Source organism: Cariama cristata, unplaced genomic scaffold (genome assembly GCF_000690535.1).
Source record: "Cariama cristata isolate BGI_N322 unplaced genomic scaffold, ASM69053v1 scaffold24314, whole genome shotgun sequence".
NCBI lineage: Eukaryota > Metazoa > Chordata > Aves > Cariamiformes > Cariamidae > Cariama > Cariama cristata.
Window position 1 is genome coordinate 1 of NW_009612706.1, and position 15,002 is coordinate 15,002.

Below are 15,002 nucleotides of genomic sequence, written 5' to 3' on the forward strand. Positions count from 1 at the left end.
CCCTTGCCTTCGGAGAGCCCCGTTTGGGGATGAGCACCCTTTGGAGGGGCCTGGAGGGTGTGAGGATGGCGGCAAGCAGCCATGCTCCAGGGGCCACGTAGCTTTGGGGGAAAACTACACGACAACAGTGTTTGTTCGGGTGTTTTTTTCGGTTTTTCTCTTCCCTGCAGAAGCAGAGGCTGTGCCAGCAGGGCTGCCCGCTGGCAGACGTGTTTACCAGGCTGCCCTCGGCCTGGCACAAGGAGCAGCGTGGCCGTGAGGTGCCCGGGGCACACTCGTCACATCAGGCCCTGTGTGTGTGTGTGCTCTGACAGGACCCCTGGGGCGGTGGCTGAGGAGCCGCTGGCGGAGAGCAGCTCCTCTACATGCAAAGGCACATTTTAAGGGCAGAGCTGGCACTTCTGCTGGCAGCGTTGGAGAGTCTGGGCTCCTTGCTTTGCTCTCCCGTAGGCAGCTTTTTACCTACGCTAACCACCTGTGTCCAGGCCAAGTTCTGTGGGTGTGGAGGAAAGGGGAGCACTGTTGCCTTAATACATCCTTTTGGATCAAAGGTTGGGTGGCATCTCAGCTGGTGGAGCTGGACTTTGCTTTGCGCTGCAGCTGTCGCAGACAGGGCTCAGGGCACCAACGTGCTGCCTCATAGGCTCTGCCCTGCGTACCCAAGCCGATGGTCTGCAATCTGCTCTGGTGCTGTGGCTCCAGGCACTGGAAGTGGCAATCTGCTCTGAGATCTCCGGCCTAGCTCTGTCTCCAGCATTGGTTGCCTTGGCTCGCTTAGGAGCAGCTTTCCAATGCACAACAGCTTTGCAGCTGGGAGAATTTATGATGTTGGTCATAGAGGCATTCTTTTTTTTTTTTTTTTTCCCCACCCCTAAAACTTTGTAAATCTCCTGTAAACTTAAAGGAACTCTTTGGGAGCAGGAACTCCTTGCACTGGACAACTCCTCAGGTTGAAACTCACAGCTGAATTTTGGCCAGAACCACCCTTTTCCTGTAACTTAAGCCCATCATTTCCCAGTACTGGCACTGGCTGATGATCCTGGTCATGTATCCCAGCCACTGCGAGGTCTGTGGCTGAGGTGATCCAGTGAGCTCCTTATTTCTACAACATCCCAGTCTGATTATTCCATCTCAGGGAAGGGGGTTGGAGCAGAGCATGTGCTGGTGGACAGACAGCGATAAGAGCATCACTGCCCAGCACAGAACACCCCGTCCTTGCTGTGCTCCTTGCTCCAGTGCCAAGCTGGTGTGACTTGGGAGAGGTTGCCCTCTGTGTCTGGTAGAGATAGAGCTGTTTATCTAGCGGTGAAACCTCTTGCAAGAGCTTCCAATCTGGTAAGCACACTTCATTAATCCTGGAAAATCAGAGGATCCTAAAAAGGCTTCTATCACAGGCTGTGGAGCAGAGCACATGAAGCTGGGGACTGCTGGCTTTCGGGCTCAGGCTGTTACAGATGCACTGAAAAGTCACACTGCCTCTCATTTTTCTACTCTCCTTGTGTCTGGCAATGAGTGCATCAGATTTACAGCTCTCTGCAGCTGTGACTGCACCAAGTCAGGATCATTCCTACCAGCAGAGAAGCTGCTTGCAGGGTTGGATGGGAGTAGGCCTCATCTGCTTAACCCTGTGGATGACGTGGCTGGCTCAGGGCTGCCAGTCACCCGGTTCTTCTTTGCTTGCTCTGAGCTCTGCCCCTTTGCCTCTTTCAGTGTCTCAGGCTACATCTTGTGCAAGGAAACGCTGGCTCCTTACTGGCAGGAGGAAGTTGGATGGTTGTTCTTGAGTAATGTGTAACCAGCCTCTCCCAGCAGCTACTGACTGAGCGGTGTGACTTCCAGAGCAGTGACCTGTTTTTTGGTTGGCAGTCAGAAGGGAGGAGAAGTGGGATTTAGGTCAGTCTGGTGGCATGGCATCCTCCATGACCTCACCGATCCATGTCACCCTGCCTCTTCTGCCACCTCATTTCTTCACCTGGACTGCACTCCTGTAACCTCGGTGCAGGCCCGTGGTGCTCGGGAGCTCTGCAGCCTGTGCACCTCCCTGTGCCCTTTCCCTGGGTGCAGCTCTAACCTTTGCAGGAAGTTTGAATGACGGGGACTGATAGCAGTGGTGTCACTCAACTGTGTCACCTGCGGGCATTGGCCTGGCCTGAATTCCAGTGTCAAAGCCAGCACCTGGGCGGCCTACATGGCTGGGTACCCCACGGAGATATGAACCACACTGTGGGTAGCAACAAGCTGGGGAAAGTCACATTGACAGAGATGTGTAGTTGAAGAGCTGATGGCATGGGTGGGGATATTTTTGGAGAGCAGATGCGGGGGGCTGCTGCCAAGCCAGGATGAGGTGCTGGCCCAGTGCTCACCTCCCGTCCTGGGTGACAGGAATGTTTCCCAGGCTGCTGGTGCTGCGCAGCTCTCTGCCAGGACCCTGTGATGGGGGGAAAAGCTGATGCTGTCTCTTGATCTCCTCCTGCAGGGAGGAAGGCTTCATCCCCTGTCTGCCAGGGAGAAGATGGGCCCTGAGGCAGAGCATCCAGATGCTTGCTGGAAGGCAGGTCAGCTCCTGAATCTGCCCTAGGGGAGAGCAGAGCTGGTACCTGTTTCTGGGAGCTTTGTTCGTGTGCAAGCTCCTCTGCCTCCTGTTCCGGCAAATGGCTGCTCCCCTGCCCAAAATAGCCCCTGTGTGCTGCCAGCTTCTGGCTGTGTCCTTTGGCCGAGTTGGAGGGTCCCCAGCTCCCACCTGTCTGGGGGTGGCGTAGATGGGCCCTGCTCCCATGGGCTGGCAGGTTCTCGGCTGGCGAGGCTGGGCTGGGTGTGCTCAGCAAGGGCATGGCAGCCTGCTCGGTGCATTGGCAGGGCTGAGCGGAGCTGCTGGTGTCTTCTGCCAGCTGGGCCCCCAGCCCTTGGGCACGGGGGAAGAAAGCTGGGAGCTTGGTGGACAGACCTGTAGATCCACTGGGGAAGTGAACTGACAGGCAAAGGCTATTTGCTTGAAGATGGGTTTGCCAGGGGCACCTAGCCTCTGCTAAAGTGTGCAGAGCATGCTGTTTACTGCTTGCATCCTTGCGTTGTACAGGGAAGTCTTTCTCACCTTCATCTTCCTCCTTTCTTGGACTCTTGTGGGGTAATGGCAGCCCATGTTTGTTTCTGTCATTAAGCAGCATCTTCCAGCGCTGCAAGTAGCAGAATTGGCGGAGTCTTCCTTTGGTGATGGATGTGCGAGCTCATACCCCTGTGCAAGGGAGAGGCAGCTGCTAGGAGAACTGTTTGAACAACTTATGGGGCTTTGCTGATTGCAGGAGGAAGACACTGGTAGCAGCGGAGCAGACTATAGCCATGGTATAGGGGGAAACAAGCAGCACCAAATAGGTGGGACTGGCAGCACAAGGAGCGGTCCTTGATCTAGTGTTGAAACCAGTGTCCCTCCCTCCTGGTCTTTGGAGGGCTTCCAGTTTGCCCTCTGTTTGTAGGGCTCTTGCAGCTGCACTAGGCTGGACTTGCATCTTCTGAAGAGCCTGTAGTGAGCCTGATGGTGAGCTGATGCTGTCAGCTTGAAGGAAGCATGAACCATCAAGTCTGGCTGTACTAGCCTCAAAGTTACAATCAGCTTCCCCCAGGCTTCCTGTAAAATTCCCCACACTGGGAGTGAACAGGGCTTAGCATGCAACTGAAGCACCTTCAGCAGATGGGGCCATGCAGGACAAACACCTGGGTGGACCACAGGGCAAGCGAGACTGGAGGTTCTCTGTCACAGAGCTCTTCTTGTCTCCTTCCACCCACCCTGGATATAGCAGAACCTGTCACCTCCCTGCCTTGCTGCTGACTGCTCTTCTCTTCCACAGAATCATCAAAACTGTGGTCAAGACCTTCAAGTATTTCTTCGGCCTGAGGTTTGAGGTGAAAGGACTGGAGAACTTTGAGGTGGAGGGCCCTGCTGTCGTTGTGTCCAACCACCAGAGCATCCTTGACATGATGGGTGAGGAGCTGGTGGAGGGGAGGGAGGGAGGGAGCAGTTCTCTTGCTCACCATCAGAGAAATCCTACTTGCATCTCCTGGCCAAGCAGCCGCTTGGCTGATCTATGCTGCCGAGCCAGCTGGCCCAGCTTTCTCTGTCAGCGCTGGCTGCAGGAAGGGTCTCCCTGCACTCTGAGCAATCACAACCCCATGCAGCAGCCCAGGTACAGCTCAGCTCCCTTTTACATCCCTGCCTCGCAGATAGCCTGGCTGGCCTAGCACACGGGTCAGTGTGCTGGGTAGCCCTGCTGAGCACCCTGGGGCCAAGGAGTGAGCTGCCTCTTGAGGGGTCTTGCTGTGGCCTGTGGGCACCCTGCCCCTGTAACTCTGCTGTGTGCCGAGTCTTCTTCTGCTCTGTTGATGGCAGCAGAAGCCAGCAGAGGAGCAAGGCACTGGCCTGTCCCTGGTCTTCCCCTCCACACCTCAGATCGTGTCTCTTGTCCCATCTGAGTGCAGGCAAGGGGGGTGACTGCTGGGTCTCACCCTCTGCCATCACGTTAGGGCTGATGGAGGTCCTGCCTGACAACTGTGTCCAGGTGGGCAAGAAAGAGCTGATGTATGCCGGCAGTGTTGGGCTCATCATCTACCTTGGTGGCGTCATCTTCATCAACAGGAAGAGCACCAGCAGCGCCAAGATGGTGATGGCGGAGGTGGCCAAGACTATGGCAACTGAGAACGTGAGTGTGACTCTGGTGCTTGGTGGGGTGACATGTGTCCAGGCATCCTGGGGTGGCATGGGGGGAATGTTGCACTCCTGGTGCTGGCTCGCCTGGAGTTACAGCCACCTGCAGCTCTTGGCAAGGCTGGCTGGTGGCTCGGCCAGCAGGAAGGGAGCACTGCAAGTGGATTGCTGGAGCAGAGCCTTATCTCCCCATGTGCAGGTGAAGGTATGGGTGTACCCAGAGGGCACGAGGAACTGCACTGGGGATTTGCTGCCGTTCAAGAAAGGAGCATTTCACCTTGCTGTTCTGGCACAGGTAATAGCGCTTTGCTCCTGTATGGGGACCCTGAATGCTTTTGCAGTGACATTGCAGACTGGTCATGCAGTGGTATGGTTTATTTGCTCTCAAGTGAGCTGTGTTCCCAAGTCAAAGCTGAGCTCCTCAGCTAAACCACCTTTAGGTGTCATAAGTGCTGCCCAGCAGGAGCTGAGAGCCTTTTCCATCCCCTGCAAGAGTGACTTGACTCCTGTGGATGGGTGGCTGCAGGCAGAGGAGAAGCTGCCTTGTCCTCTCTCCTGACCGCCCCAGCGCTGCAGTCCTGGTGTCCCGTCTGGAGGGCAGAGCATGGGGGACAGCCACACTTGACCCCTGAGCTCTGGGCTTTGCAGGCAGCTGCCTGGCAGCGTGGCGGTGCAGTGTCCGTGCCTTGCTCCTGGGAGCATGGTTGCAGCACAGACCTTGCTTCCTGCAGGGAGCCCAGTGAGTTCTGCAGTCAGTGAGCTTACCTCGGGAATCCCAAAGCTGTTGATGCATTTCTCAGTCCCCCAGGTTGCAATAGTGTAGTGTTGATTCAGGATTGTTAATGCTAGTGCTTTAGAGCAACATCTGGGCTTGCTCTGTGTGGAAATTGCAGCTCCCTCCGACAGCCATGTCTTGGTGTGTCTTAAACACCTTCTGTCTCCAAAATGACAAGATCCATGAGCAGTTAGTGGGAGAGCAAACAGCTCCTTGCCTTCAGACAGCTAGATCTGTCGGTGCTCCTGAAAGAGCGGTGATGCTTGCCTGGGCAGAGCTCTGGGGCAGTGTGCCAGGGACGCTGCAGACCTGGCTGTGCTGCCTGGGCCCAGGCGGTTGCTGGAAGCTGGGCCACCCTGCTTGGCTCCCAGGTGCTGGAGATTAGATGCCAGAGAGGCGGCTAGGAGGAGATGGGTGTCTTGCCTTCCCATGCACGCTCTGCCTTCCTTCTCAGGACTGGGATGACTCGAGGCCTGAGGGGAATCTGCTTTCCCTAAAAGAGATGTTATAGCAGGGATCCTCGAGAAGGCAGTAGGTGCCAGATCTCTTGCTGGGTTTGATTGGCCAAGCCCAGATGTAGCCTGCGTTGTACCACCCTCACTCCTGCCAGGGTGATGCAACCAAGGCAGGGACTGGCAGCTGTTAGAAGGAAAGGACAACAGTAGAAGTGGTACCCGCCTCTGCTAACACTCCCCCCGAGTCACCGACTGTAGATCATGTCTGTGTTATCAGCACTGAAATAATGACTCTGTGCCTGCCCTCCTGGCTGTGTCTCTGCTCGTCTGAAGCTTCCTTGGGAGCAATCGATTGCAACTGGTGACTCTTTTTCTTAGAAGCTGAAGGCACACCAGCTGGCCTGCCCTAAACATGTGCTTGTACAGCGTGGCACAGCCTGTCAAAACAGGCATCCTCCAATGTTTGCAGGCCAGAAGACACCTGGGTTTTGAAGCCTGGCTTGGGATGCACGGCTTCGAGAGCCAGTGCTGACCTGAGGCTGAAGTGTCACTTGGCCCTAGAGCCTTGAATGCCCCTGTGCCTGGAGTTGCCCGGGAGTGGTTTTGTTCCCATTTGACTCCTGACTGTCCCAGCCTTTGGAAGTGGGTCTTGTTGTGGGGCTGTGTGTGCCCTCTGTGTCTGAGCCAGGCCAGGTCAGCTCTGTTGCGTGGGATTTGTTGCTTACCTCTGGCCTGCCCTGAGTTGCTGCAGTGGAAGTAACTCCTCTTCTTCCTCCTCCCAAGGTCCCAGTGATCCCTGTGGTGTATTCCTCCTTCACTACATTCTATAACCCAAAGAAGAATCTGTTTACTTCAGGTACCAAAGAGGCTGAGGGTCTTTACAGTTACCTGGAGACAGGGTTGATGCCATACCCATGTGGAGATCTAGTTCACAAGGGTGCGGGAGGGAAGCGGAGCTGGGGTAAACAGGAATTGTCCCTCTGGGAGATGTGTGGAGTCAGTTCAAAGCACTTGGCACTAGAGCCTGGGCTGGGTTAACTCAAAGAATGTAATTAAATTTGGCGAGGGAGGTTTTCATTAAAAATTGGATGCCACCTCTCCTTCTTAGAACTGGCACAGCACAAGTCCTTTGGTGAGGGCTTGGGCGAAGAAGCAAGCGTGCTCTTCCTCCTCACCTTTCAAAGCAGGGACCTCTGCAAGCAAAGCAAGGACGCTGGTCATATCAAAGCTCTGAAGTCTGTCAGTACAAGTGCTGGGCAGAAAGTTGGCTTTCAGTCAACTTGGAGCAGTAATTCTCCTTTCTGGGAGGAAGCCATGCTTGCCATGTGCCCCGCTGGATGGCTGGAGCCAGCCAAAGATAGGAGGGTTGGACAGAAGCAGATGGAGGGAGCACCTGGTGCAGGCTGTGCCCAGCACGGTGCTGGTGCCGAGTGGGTCCATGGCCTTGGCCTCCCCCTACTCTCTTGGCTGGCAGGTGGGGGGCAGAGCAGGGACACCAGCCTTGGAAAGGGGCAAGCTCTGGCTGGGGTGTCACAAGGGAAATGCTCTGCTTGGCGCAGCTGTTTGAGGGCAGGATCTAATCCCCAGAGCAATCTCTTACCCCTGAGACCAATGCAGCCTCTCTCTGCGCTTCAGGGCTGGATGCCTGAAGCCCTGTGAGGGGATGAGAGCTGTGCTGGGGCTGTCCAGGGTGGGGGGAGCAGGGGCCCTGGGAGGGCAGAGAGTGGCGCTCCTGTGGCGTGTGGGTTTCTCACAGGCTCTTCTCTTGTTCCCAGGCAAAATCAAGGTTGAGGTTCTGCCTCCAATAGAGACCAAAGGCCTGACATCAGACGATGTCTCTGACCTCACTGACAGATGCTTCCACACCATGAGGGAGACCCTCTTCAGGCTGTCACGCCATCCAAGGGAGGTGAAGGACTCGTCCTAGATGCTTCTCCAGTGGCGTCACTGTGTGGTGGTGGCTGAAGGGACCTGTCTGTTGCCAAATACCGAAGGAACTTCTCTTCCTCTGCAGTGACTTCTGACTCTGGGAACACCACGGACTGGCACATGTGGGGTGTCGAGCCAGCACTGAGGTTCCCCGTTGAGTGGATTTCTCTTATGGGTTCATTATCTTGCGATGAAACGTCTCCTTTTTCTGAATTTCTCAGGCATCAAACTTGTGCTGCCAAAGGGCTCAATGACCAGAGAGGTGAGTTCCCCCAGCTCAGGCAGCTGGCACGGGGTGACAATGAAAACCTGGCTGGAGGCTGGGCTCTGCCTCAACCTGAGTGTCCCTGCACCCGTGTTCCTGCAGGCTGAGCTACTGCTGGCCTGGCCCTGTGCTGTCCCAAATGGAAACCACCAGGCAGCAGTTTGATGCACAACCTTGATGCTGCTCAAACAGGGCTCAGAATCGGGTGAAAATCCAGACCCTGGCTCCTTGGCAGTGCTGGGAGTGCGGTGTCCTCCCTGGGCAGCTCAGAGCACTGCCATCCGGCATGGTGATGCTCGCGGGCTGGCTCTGGGGCAGAGCCTGTCTCCTTGAGAGATGCCCTTGTGTCACCACAGCATCTTGTGCTGGGGCTCTGCACTGCCCAGGTACTCCTGAGCCAAGTCCTTCACTTCTGAAGGAAACACCTAGGGCCAATAACCTTAGCTGGGCAGGAAAGGGGAATGTGTGGGGCCAGTCAGCCTTATGGTGTCTCTTCAGGCTTGTTTGCCTTGTCTGAACAAGTGCCCTTGCTCATTGAGAGGTGCAGCAGTGGAGAGGGAAGCTGCAGTCTGACCAAGCCAGCATATATGGTCTGGGCAGAGTTTAGCTGAATGCTGTCCAGCCTTGCCAGATTATTCATCTTCTGAACAAAACCCCATGCTTGTTTCTACAATTCAGAGCCACCAGCTTGATTTTTAAAAACTGCAGAGATCTGTCAAAGTCCTGACATGTGAGTTGTTGGTGGCACACGTCTGGATGCCGTGTGTGACCTGCACCTGGGTTGGCTCAGAGCTTCCTTGGTGTTGGGGAAACTGCTGCCGACTCCCTGCCGTGGTGGTGGTTCAGCCTGGTCGCAGCAGGCATCCTGGTGCCTACGGTACCCGTTGTAGATGCAAAGGGCTCTGTCGTGCTGGTTTTGTCACTTGTCATGGTCAGCACTGGCCAAGAGATGGTGCCTATCCTGCATGTCTTTGTGCAGATCTCAGTGGAGCTGCTGCTCTGCAAGGCTTGTAAAATTCCTGCAGGGTGGGTGAGCTGCAACTGTAATGGGGCTCTGAAGGCTTCAGCCCTCCCTTAGGGGAAATGGGCTCCTTCCCCTGTCGAGATAAAGGGGTTTCCCCTGTGCTTTGGGGTGACGGACTAGCAGGGCTCCTGAATCCCTCGCTGGGAGCTGCGGAAGTGTCGATGCCCTCTGTGAAGAGCAAGGCTGGGTCAGGTCCGTCCGTGGTTCTAGGGGGTAACCTTCACCTCTAAGTTGGGTTCAGGGAGGCTTTAGCGCTCCTGTTCGCGGCGCAGGGCGTGTAACCTTGCGATAAGCTCCCTGGGGCTACTTGGGTAACCAACACAACTGGCTTTTGCAGCCTGTCCGGGGCTTTGTTGGTGGAATTCCTGTCATATGGCATTTGGGGTTAATGCCTCAACTGGGAAAGGCAGGCAGTTCCCGTAGAGCCCTCGGGCCGAGCTGGTGCTGGTGGGGGCCAGGGGGCTTTATCAGAGGGGCCTTACAGTACAGACTCAGGGGTCAGACCTGCTGTGGGACGGGTCGGGGTGAGGGGATGGGAACTGAACCAGCACTTTGTAAGGGCAGCAGATAAAGGGCTGTCATGGAGGTTAAACCCAGCAGGGTCCTGGGAGGGCCTCGGGGGGATAACCACATCCCCTGAGTGACTCCTGCAGGGTCCTTCCCTGGGAGGAGTGACAGTGCCTCTGTGTGCGGTTGTCTGCTGTTCACTTTTAATTGGGTTGAGAATAATGTTATGTGCTTTAAAAAAAAGAAAAAAGTACACCTTTGGTTATTTTAAATAAAGGAGACTCCTGGTCTTGTGTGGGAGCTGGGGGAGGAGGGCTGCTGCAGGAGGAAGAAGGGTGTTACCAGTCAGCTCTTGCAGGGGGTGGGTTTGGTGATGGAGGGGCAATGGCAGGTGCCTGTGCCCCCCAGGCAGAAGGGCTGTGCTTTCTGCACCCCAGCCTCATGCTGAGCCACAGCCTGGCCTCAACTAGGAGGCCAAATGCCTGGAGGGGAAGGGGAGGGTGGTGCCTGTGTGGATGGGAGCCCATGTCAAAGCAGGGCCCTGGTGCAAGCACCTTCCCAGCTGGTGACGATCCCGCAGCCTCAGTGTGTGCAGCAGGAGGTTTTATTTTGGTACAACCCCTGCAGCACCCCCTTGCCCACACGGCTCCTCCTGCAGCTCCACTCTAGGCGAGTAGGAAAGCGTTGTACCAGGTTGGGCACGTCTGCTCTGCTGTACCAGTGTCCTTGGGCTTGAGCAAACAGTGCTGGGGGGAGGTAGGCACATGTGCTGCGGGCTGACAGCGCAGCGGCTGTCGGGTCTGGGAGAGACCGGTTAACCCAACAGCCGGTGCTCCTGCCTTGCCAGGCCTCGGTTCCCCAGTCCAGGCGTGCGGAGGACTGTCCATCCCTGCTTGGCCTTGCCCTGTTGGCACTACTGGGTGGCACAGGTTTGTCCCTGTCTGCTCTGTGCTGATGATGGGAGAGTCACAGGGAAAGGTTTTTTGTTAAAGCAAATAAAACCAGACTCTGCACCTTCAGGCCCAGGTAAAAGCATCATCCTTGCTACTGCTCTGTAGGGCACAGGGATGGTGCAGAGGGCTGTGAGCAGGAGCAGGTAAATTCAGAGCAAGCTGCTGCAGCTGCCGTGCGAAGAAGCGGTGAGGCACCAGCCCATCTCCAGCGCTCGTGGAGGGAGGCTGGTCCCAGAGAGCAGAACAGAAGCTGCAGGGATGGGCACCCACTCCCTGTGCCCAGCCAGCCCAGTACCTTTGCAGGGACCAGTTGCACCCCTCCCCTGCCGTGATGCCTGGCTTGGCCTTTTTGGCCACAAGGCCTTTTTGGCCGTCGTCCTCCCAACACAGGACTTGTGCCCACCTTCTTGGGTGGGAGCAGCTGTCCTGCCCGGGCCAGGTCTGTGCTCTGCTGGGCGGGCAGCACAACCAGCCCTGTGCCCCCTGCTCCCTGGGAGGTGATGTCCCAGGGCAACGCAAAGTAAAAACCAGGCAAAGTGAAGCACCACACGGCTTCACGTACGGCCAGTCTCTGGCACAGCCAGACAGGCACTAATGGCACGAGGTAAGGCATTTATTTTCTGCCTCTCCAGCAGGAAGAGGGTGAGATGCTGAGGGCTTGGAGTCCAGTTTGGAAGTAACTGCATGACCTTTGATAAGGTGAGCTGGAAGAGAAAACGATGGAGATGCTGATGGGAAACCAGCCTTCTCCTGCTACCCTCTGCCTTCCTGTAGATGATGTGGCTTTGTCCCCAGCCTGGGGCTGGACAGTGAGATAAGAGCTACGGATGCACTCGGCTTGCTCCAGTTCCTCGGGCGCTCGGCTAGAGTTCATTCTTGCAGGAACCTGGGAAGATGGGAGGAAAAAAACCAACAATGCAGCAATGTTGTTAGCTTGGGTTTGGTTTGTCTCTGTCCCCAAGAAGGATGAGGTTGACCTCAACCTCTGCAAATGTCACCCACACTTGCTGCTTTCCCTCTGCCAAACAAGCCCAGGCTGGCTCTGTCCTGCCACATCGGGGAGCGTCCCTCTCGCCTCCCCAGCACGCCACAGTCCTTGTCTGGGCCTGGGAAGTCCTGTGCAAAGCGTCCCAAGACGGGAGGGAAAGCCAGTGACAATAATGCTGGGAGGCTGGGACCAGCCCGTCCCCACCGCAGACGCAGCCAGCGGCTCTGTGTGACAGTAATCGGCAGCAGGCACTGTCGGTCACCAAAGTCCCCAGCGCCCCGGGAGCTCCATGGGCTGGGGAAGGGTCCGCAGAGGGCAACTGCGGCACGGCCACACGGAGCTGAGTCTGGCGTGCTGGTAACTGGCTGTGCCACAGCCCAGCACGGACAGTCTGTGCCGAATTGGGGGTAATTCAGGCAGAGGGGCTGAAATGGTTACGACTTAAAGAGATCTGCCCTTGTGCCTTCGCTGGTGGTTTAAAGAAGATAAATTGGTTTTTAGTACTTACACGCATCCCCACTGGGCAGGTAATTGGAGAGTGCGGTTGTATCTTAGCATTCAGTTGTGAAATGCTTCGCACGGCACAGAAAATGGATGGCTACTTAACTCTCCGTGGGATGCCCTGCAAGCCCCAGTGCTTGCTGGAGTACCGAAGTTCAGCCTTGTGTCCTCCAGGGACTTTCAAGACCATGACAGGGACAAAAACAAGTTTTGCTTGCTGGAACAGGCTTGGCAGAAGTTAGTTTCAGGACTTTGGAGTCATCCCTTGGAATAAATCCATGTTACCTTGTGATGCTGCTTGCATTCCTCAGTGCTGTCACTAATAATACATACAGGGCAGTAGTAGGAAACTCGGTCTGCTGGAACACTCAGAGGTTCTGATGATTACCCCTTTCTGAGATGTTTTTTAAGTGTCTATTTGCAGCTACTTAGTCTTCAAACAAGTCCTTTGAAGTCTTTTATATCTAAGCCATTACTGCAAGCAGTGGACTGGGACTGGATATGCCCTGAAACACAGTTTCCCCTTAAGTCTTTCCAAGCACCCTCACCCCCCCTGCCACCAGCACCAGGCTGTGGCTGCACAGCAACTCCCGGGCCGGCCCAGCCATCCCTCGTTTCTGGGCCCTTTTGACTGGAATTATTTAATGGGAAAACGAGCTGCAAAGAGCTGCCTATCAAAATAAAGTGTTGGTATGGTTTGTGCTCTACTCCGAGTCAAGCTGCAGTGCTGCAGCGAGAGCTCTGCACCCACCTCAGGGACCCGAGGGGATGCTGCCCCACGCTGCGGTGCCGTGGGGGAGCACACCAGGCAGGACCCCCCGCCTTCAGCCATTTCACACGTGACAGCTCTCACCAGTGTCTCTTCTTCAGAGTTTGCTACTTAGGAGACCCTCTCTGGTCCACTGCTTGGCAAAGGACTGGTCTGCGGACTTCAAAAAGAAGTGCCTAAAACTTCCCAGGCTCGTAAATCTGCCAACTTCTGCACGCTCCCTAAACTTTCCCGATTGACTTTTTGGACTGTTAATTTCCTAAGAGCTGGGGTTTCTTTTCTAAGGACTAATTTATAACGGTACAGGAAGAGAACACAGCCAGCAAGGGTGCTGATTGCGAGACGTGACCCGCTGCTCGTAGTGGGCTCCCTCTGCTTCTGCCCCAGAGCCACATTTCCATGTGCCGATCTTACGATTTTTGGCTGCTACAAGGGCAGTCAGATGGTGCAGCCATAGAAACAGCTTTGAAATAGAGCTAACGGGCTATTTGTGTTCACCTTTTATTAATTACAAGCTGCTGAGCTTGAGGGAGATATAGATTAATAGTGGCATATGTGTTACTGATCTCGCTGGCCCACATCTGCTCACCGTGGCCAGTGTGGGTGGAGTGAAATACTTCAACCCCCACTTTCTTCCAGGCACTTACACGTCTCCAGCCGCTCCTCAAGGAAAGAGATCTGCTCGCTCAGGGAGTCGATTCTGTCCAGTTGCTGGAGGGAGTGGGAGAGCCGGCTGATGGGGTCTGTGCCGACGTCCTCCGGCGCAGATGGCATGAGGTTGTGGAAGGGGGCTAGCACCAACTGGAGTTTGGGAGCCGTGAGCGTGTCCTCTCCAACCAGGAGGACCACCCAGTGGGATACAGCACACTGCCTGCCGGGCTGCACCCCACTGGGCCGGCACGCCGGCCGGCTCACAGGGCTTTGGTCGCATTCAAAGGGCCACTGGGCTGAAAGAGCTGCTGCGTGGGCGCTGCCGGCAGCATGGAGCACAGCTGGGATCGCTGCAGCCTGAGACCAGCATGATGTTAAAAATAGAGCCGGGACGGAGGGAAACCCTGGCTGCGAACAGCCCGGGTGGGAGCTGGCTGAGCGCGGCCTCCAGCTGCAACACGGCAGCGAGGGCAGGGCAGAGGTGTGTGCTGAAGGCTCACCTGCTCCAGCGCTTCCACTCTGCTCTTCAGGGCTTTCATTTCTTCCTTCATTTCACTGGGGGGACCTGAAAAAGTGACCAAGAGAAGGTCAGTGAATAAAAGCCCATTGTCCGAGGTGAAGTGGAAGGTGCTGGGGAGAGACATTGCTGCAGGGCTCAGGCCAAGCTCTGCTGCTTTCTGCTCCCCTCCCAGTGAGCCCCCGGGGTCTGCCCTGCTGGGACCAGCCCCCAGACCATCAATCGGATCCAACACCTGCGGCAAGCACTGGCATCTAGTCCTGCTGCTAACGTGCACAAGCCTTTCCTTGCTGCTGGAGTACCTGCAACACAGTGGGGAGTTTTTCAGGAGGTGGGGTGATGCTTAAAGGATAAGACAGCTGGTGAAGCCTGGCCTTTTGTGCCCATGTTGTCAGATCAGTCAGCACCCGGGTCTGCCCTGTCCCATGGTGGGCACAAAGGATCGTCCCTGCTGAGGGCTCTGGAGAGGGGATAAAGGCCGGTGGCTTGTGGGACACGTGCAGACGGTGCCCTGCTCTCCCAGGCGTTTACTGTGTGATGCCTGTGCTGGCCACAGCGCATTATTACTCACGGTACGAGTTTGAAGTGTCACAGCGCGTACCAAAAGTAATAATGGGCCGTCACCAGCGGTGCCAGCCGCTCCTTGTGGCTCCGGAAAAAGCAGAGGAGGATGGAGAGAACAGCCACATCCCGGACACCGCACGCCACGGCCAGGCTCTGTCACCCTTGCAGATGGAGCAGTGGCTGGATTTGTGCACAGGGGAGATTGATTGGGTGGTAGAGGGACTCCTGGGTCACTGAGAATAAAGCTGAGGGGTTCTGGCTGTTGTCCCCTCTCCTGTCTCTTGCCACTCCTGCTCCAGCCACCCTGTGATGCTGAGTGTTAATCCCAGCCTTCAGTGAAGGCCCCGAGCAGCCAGGGCTGTCCTGCAATGAGGGGACAGGTTACCTGCTTGGCTGACGGGTTCCGGC

General features: G+C 56.0%; 2 protein-coding genes across 2 annotated transcripts in view; one reads left to right on the plus strand and one right to left on the minus strand.

Annotated features, from left to right (window-relative positions):
- Window positions 1-3,842: 3,842 nt before the first annotated feature.
- On the plus strand, window positions 3,843-8,189 carry AGPAT2 (1-acylglycerol-3-phosphate O-acyltransferase 2; the record flags this gene model as incomplete). Its single annotated transcript, XM_009698757.1, has 5 exons — window positions 3,843-3,976; window positions 4,516-4,691; window positions 4,896-4,991; window positions 6,710-6,782; window positions 7,702-8,189. Coding segments are annotated over 5 exons (631 nt in total), but the record flags the coding sequence as incomplete, so codon positions are not given.
- Window positions 8,190-11,161: 2,972 nt separating this feature from the next.
- The window catches only part of EGFL7 (EGF-like-domain, multiple 7), an 8,793-nt gene continuing 4,952 nt past the window's right edge, over window positions 11,162-15,002 (minus strand). Inside the window, exons 6-8 of the mRNA XM_009698758.1 lie at window positions 14,014-14,143; window positions 13,510-13,690; window positions 11,162-11,490 (exon numbers count right to left, since the gene is read on the minus strand). Coding sequence (XP_009697060.1) covers window positions 11,468-11,490; window positions 13,510-13,690; window positions 14,014-14,143 — 334 coding nt within the window. The 3' untranslated portion in view covers window positions 11,162-11,467. The remainder of the gene's footprint in view (window positions 11,491-13,509; window positions 13,691-14,013; window positions 14,144-15,002) is intronic.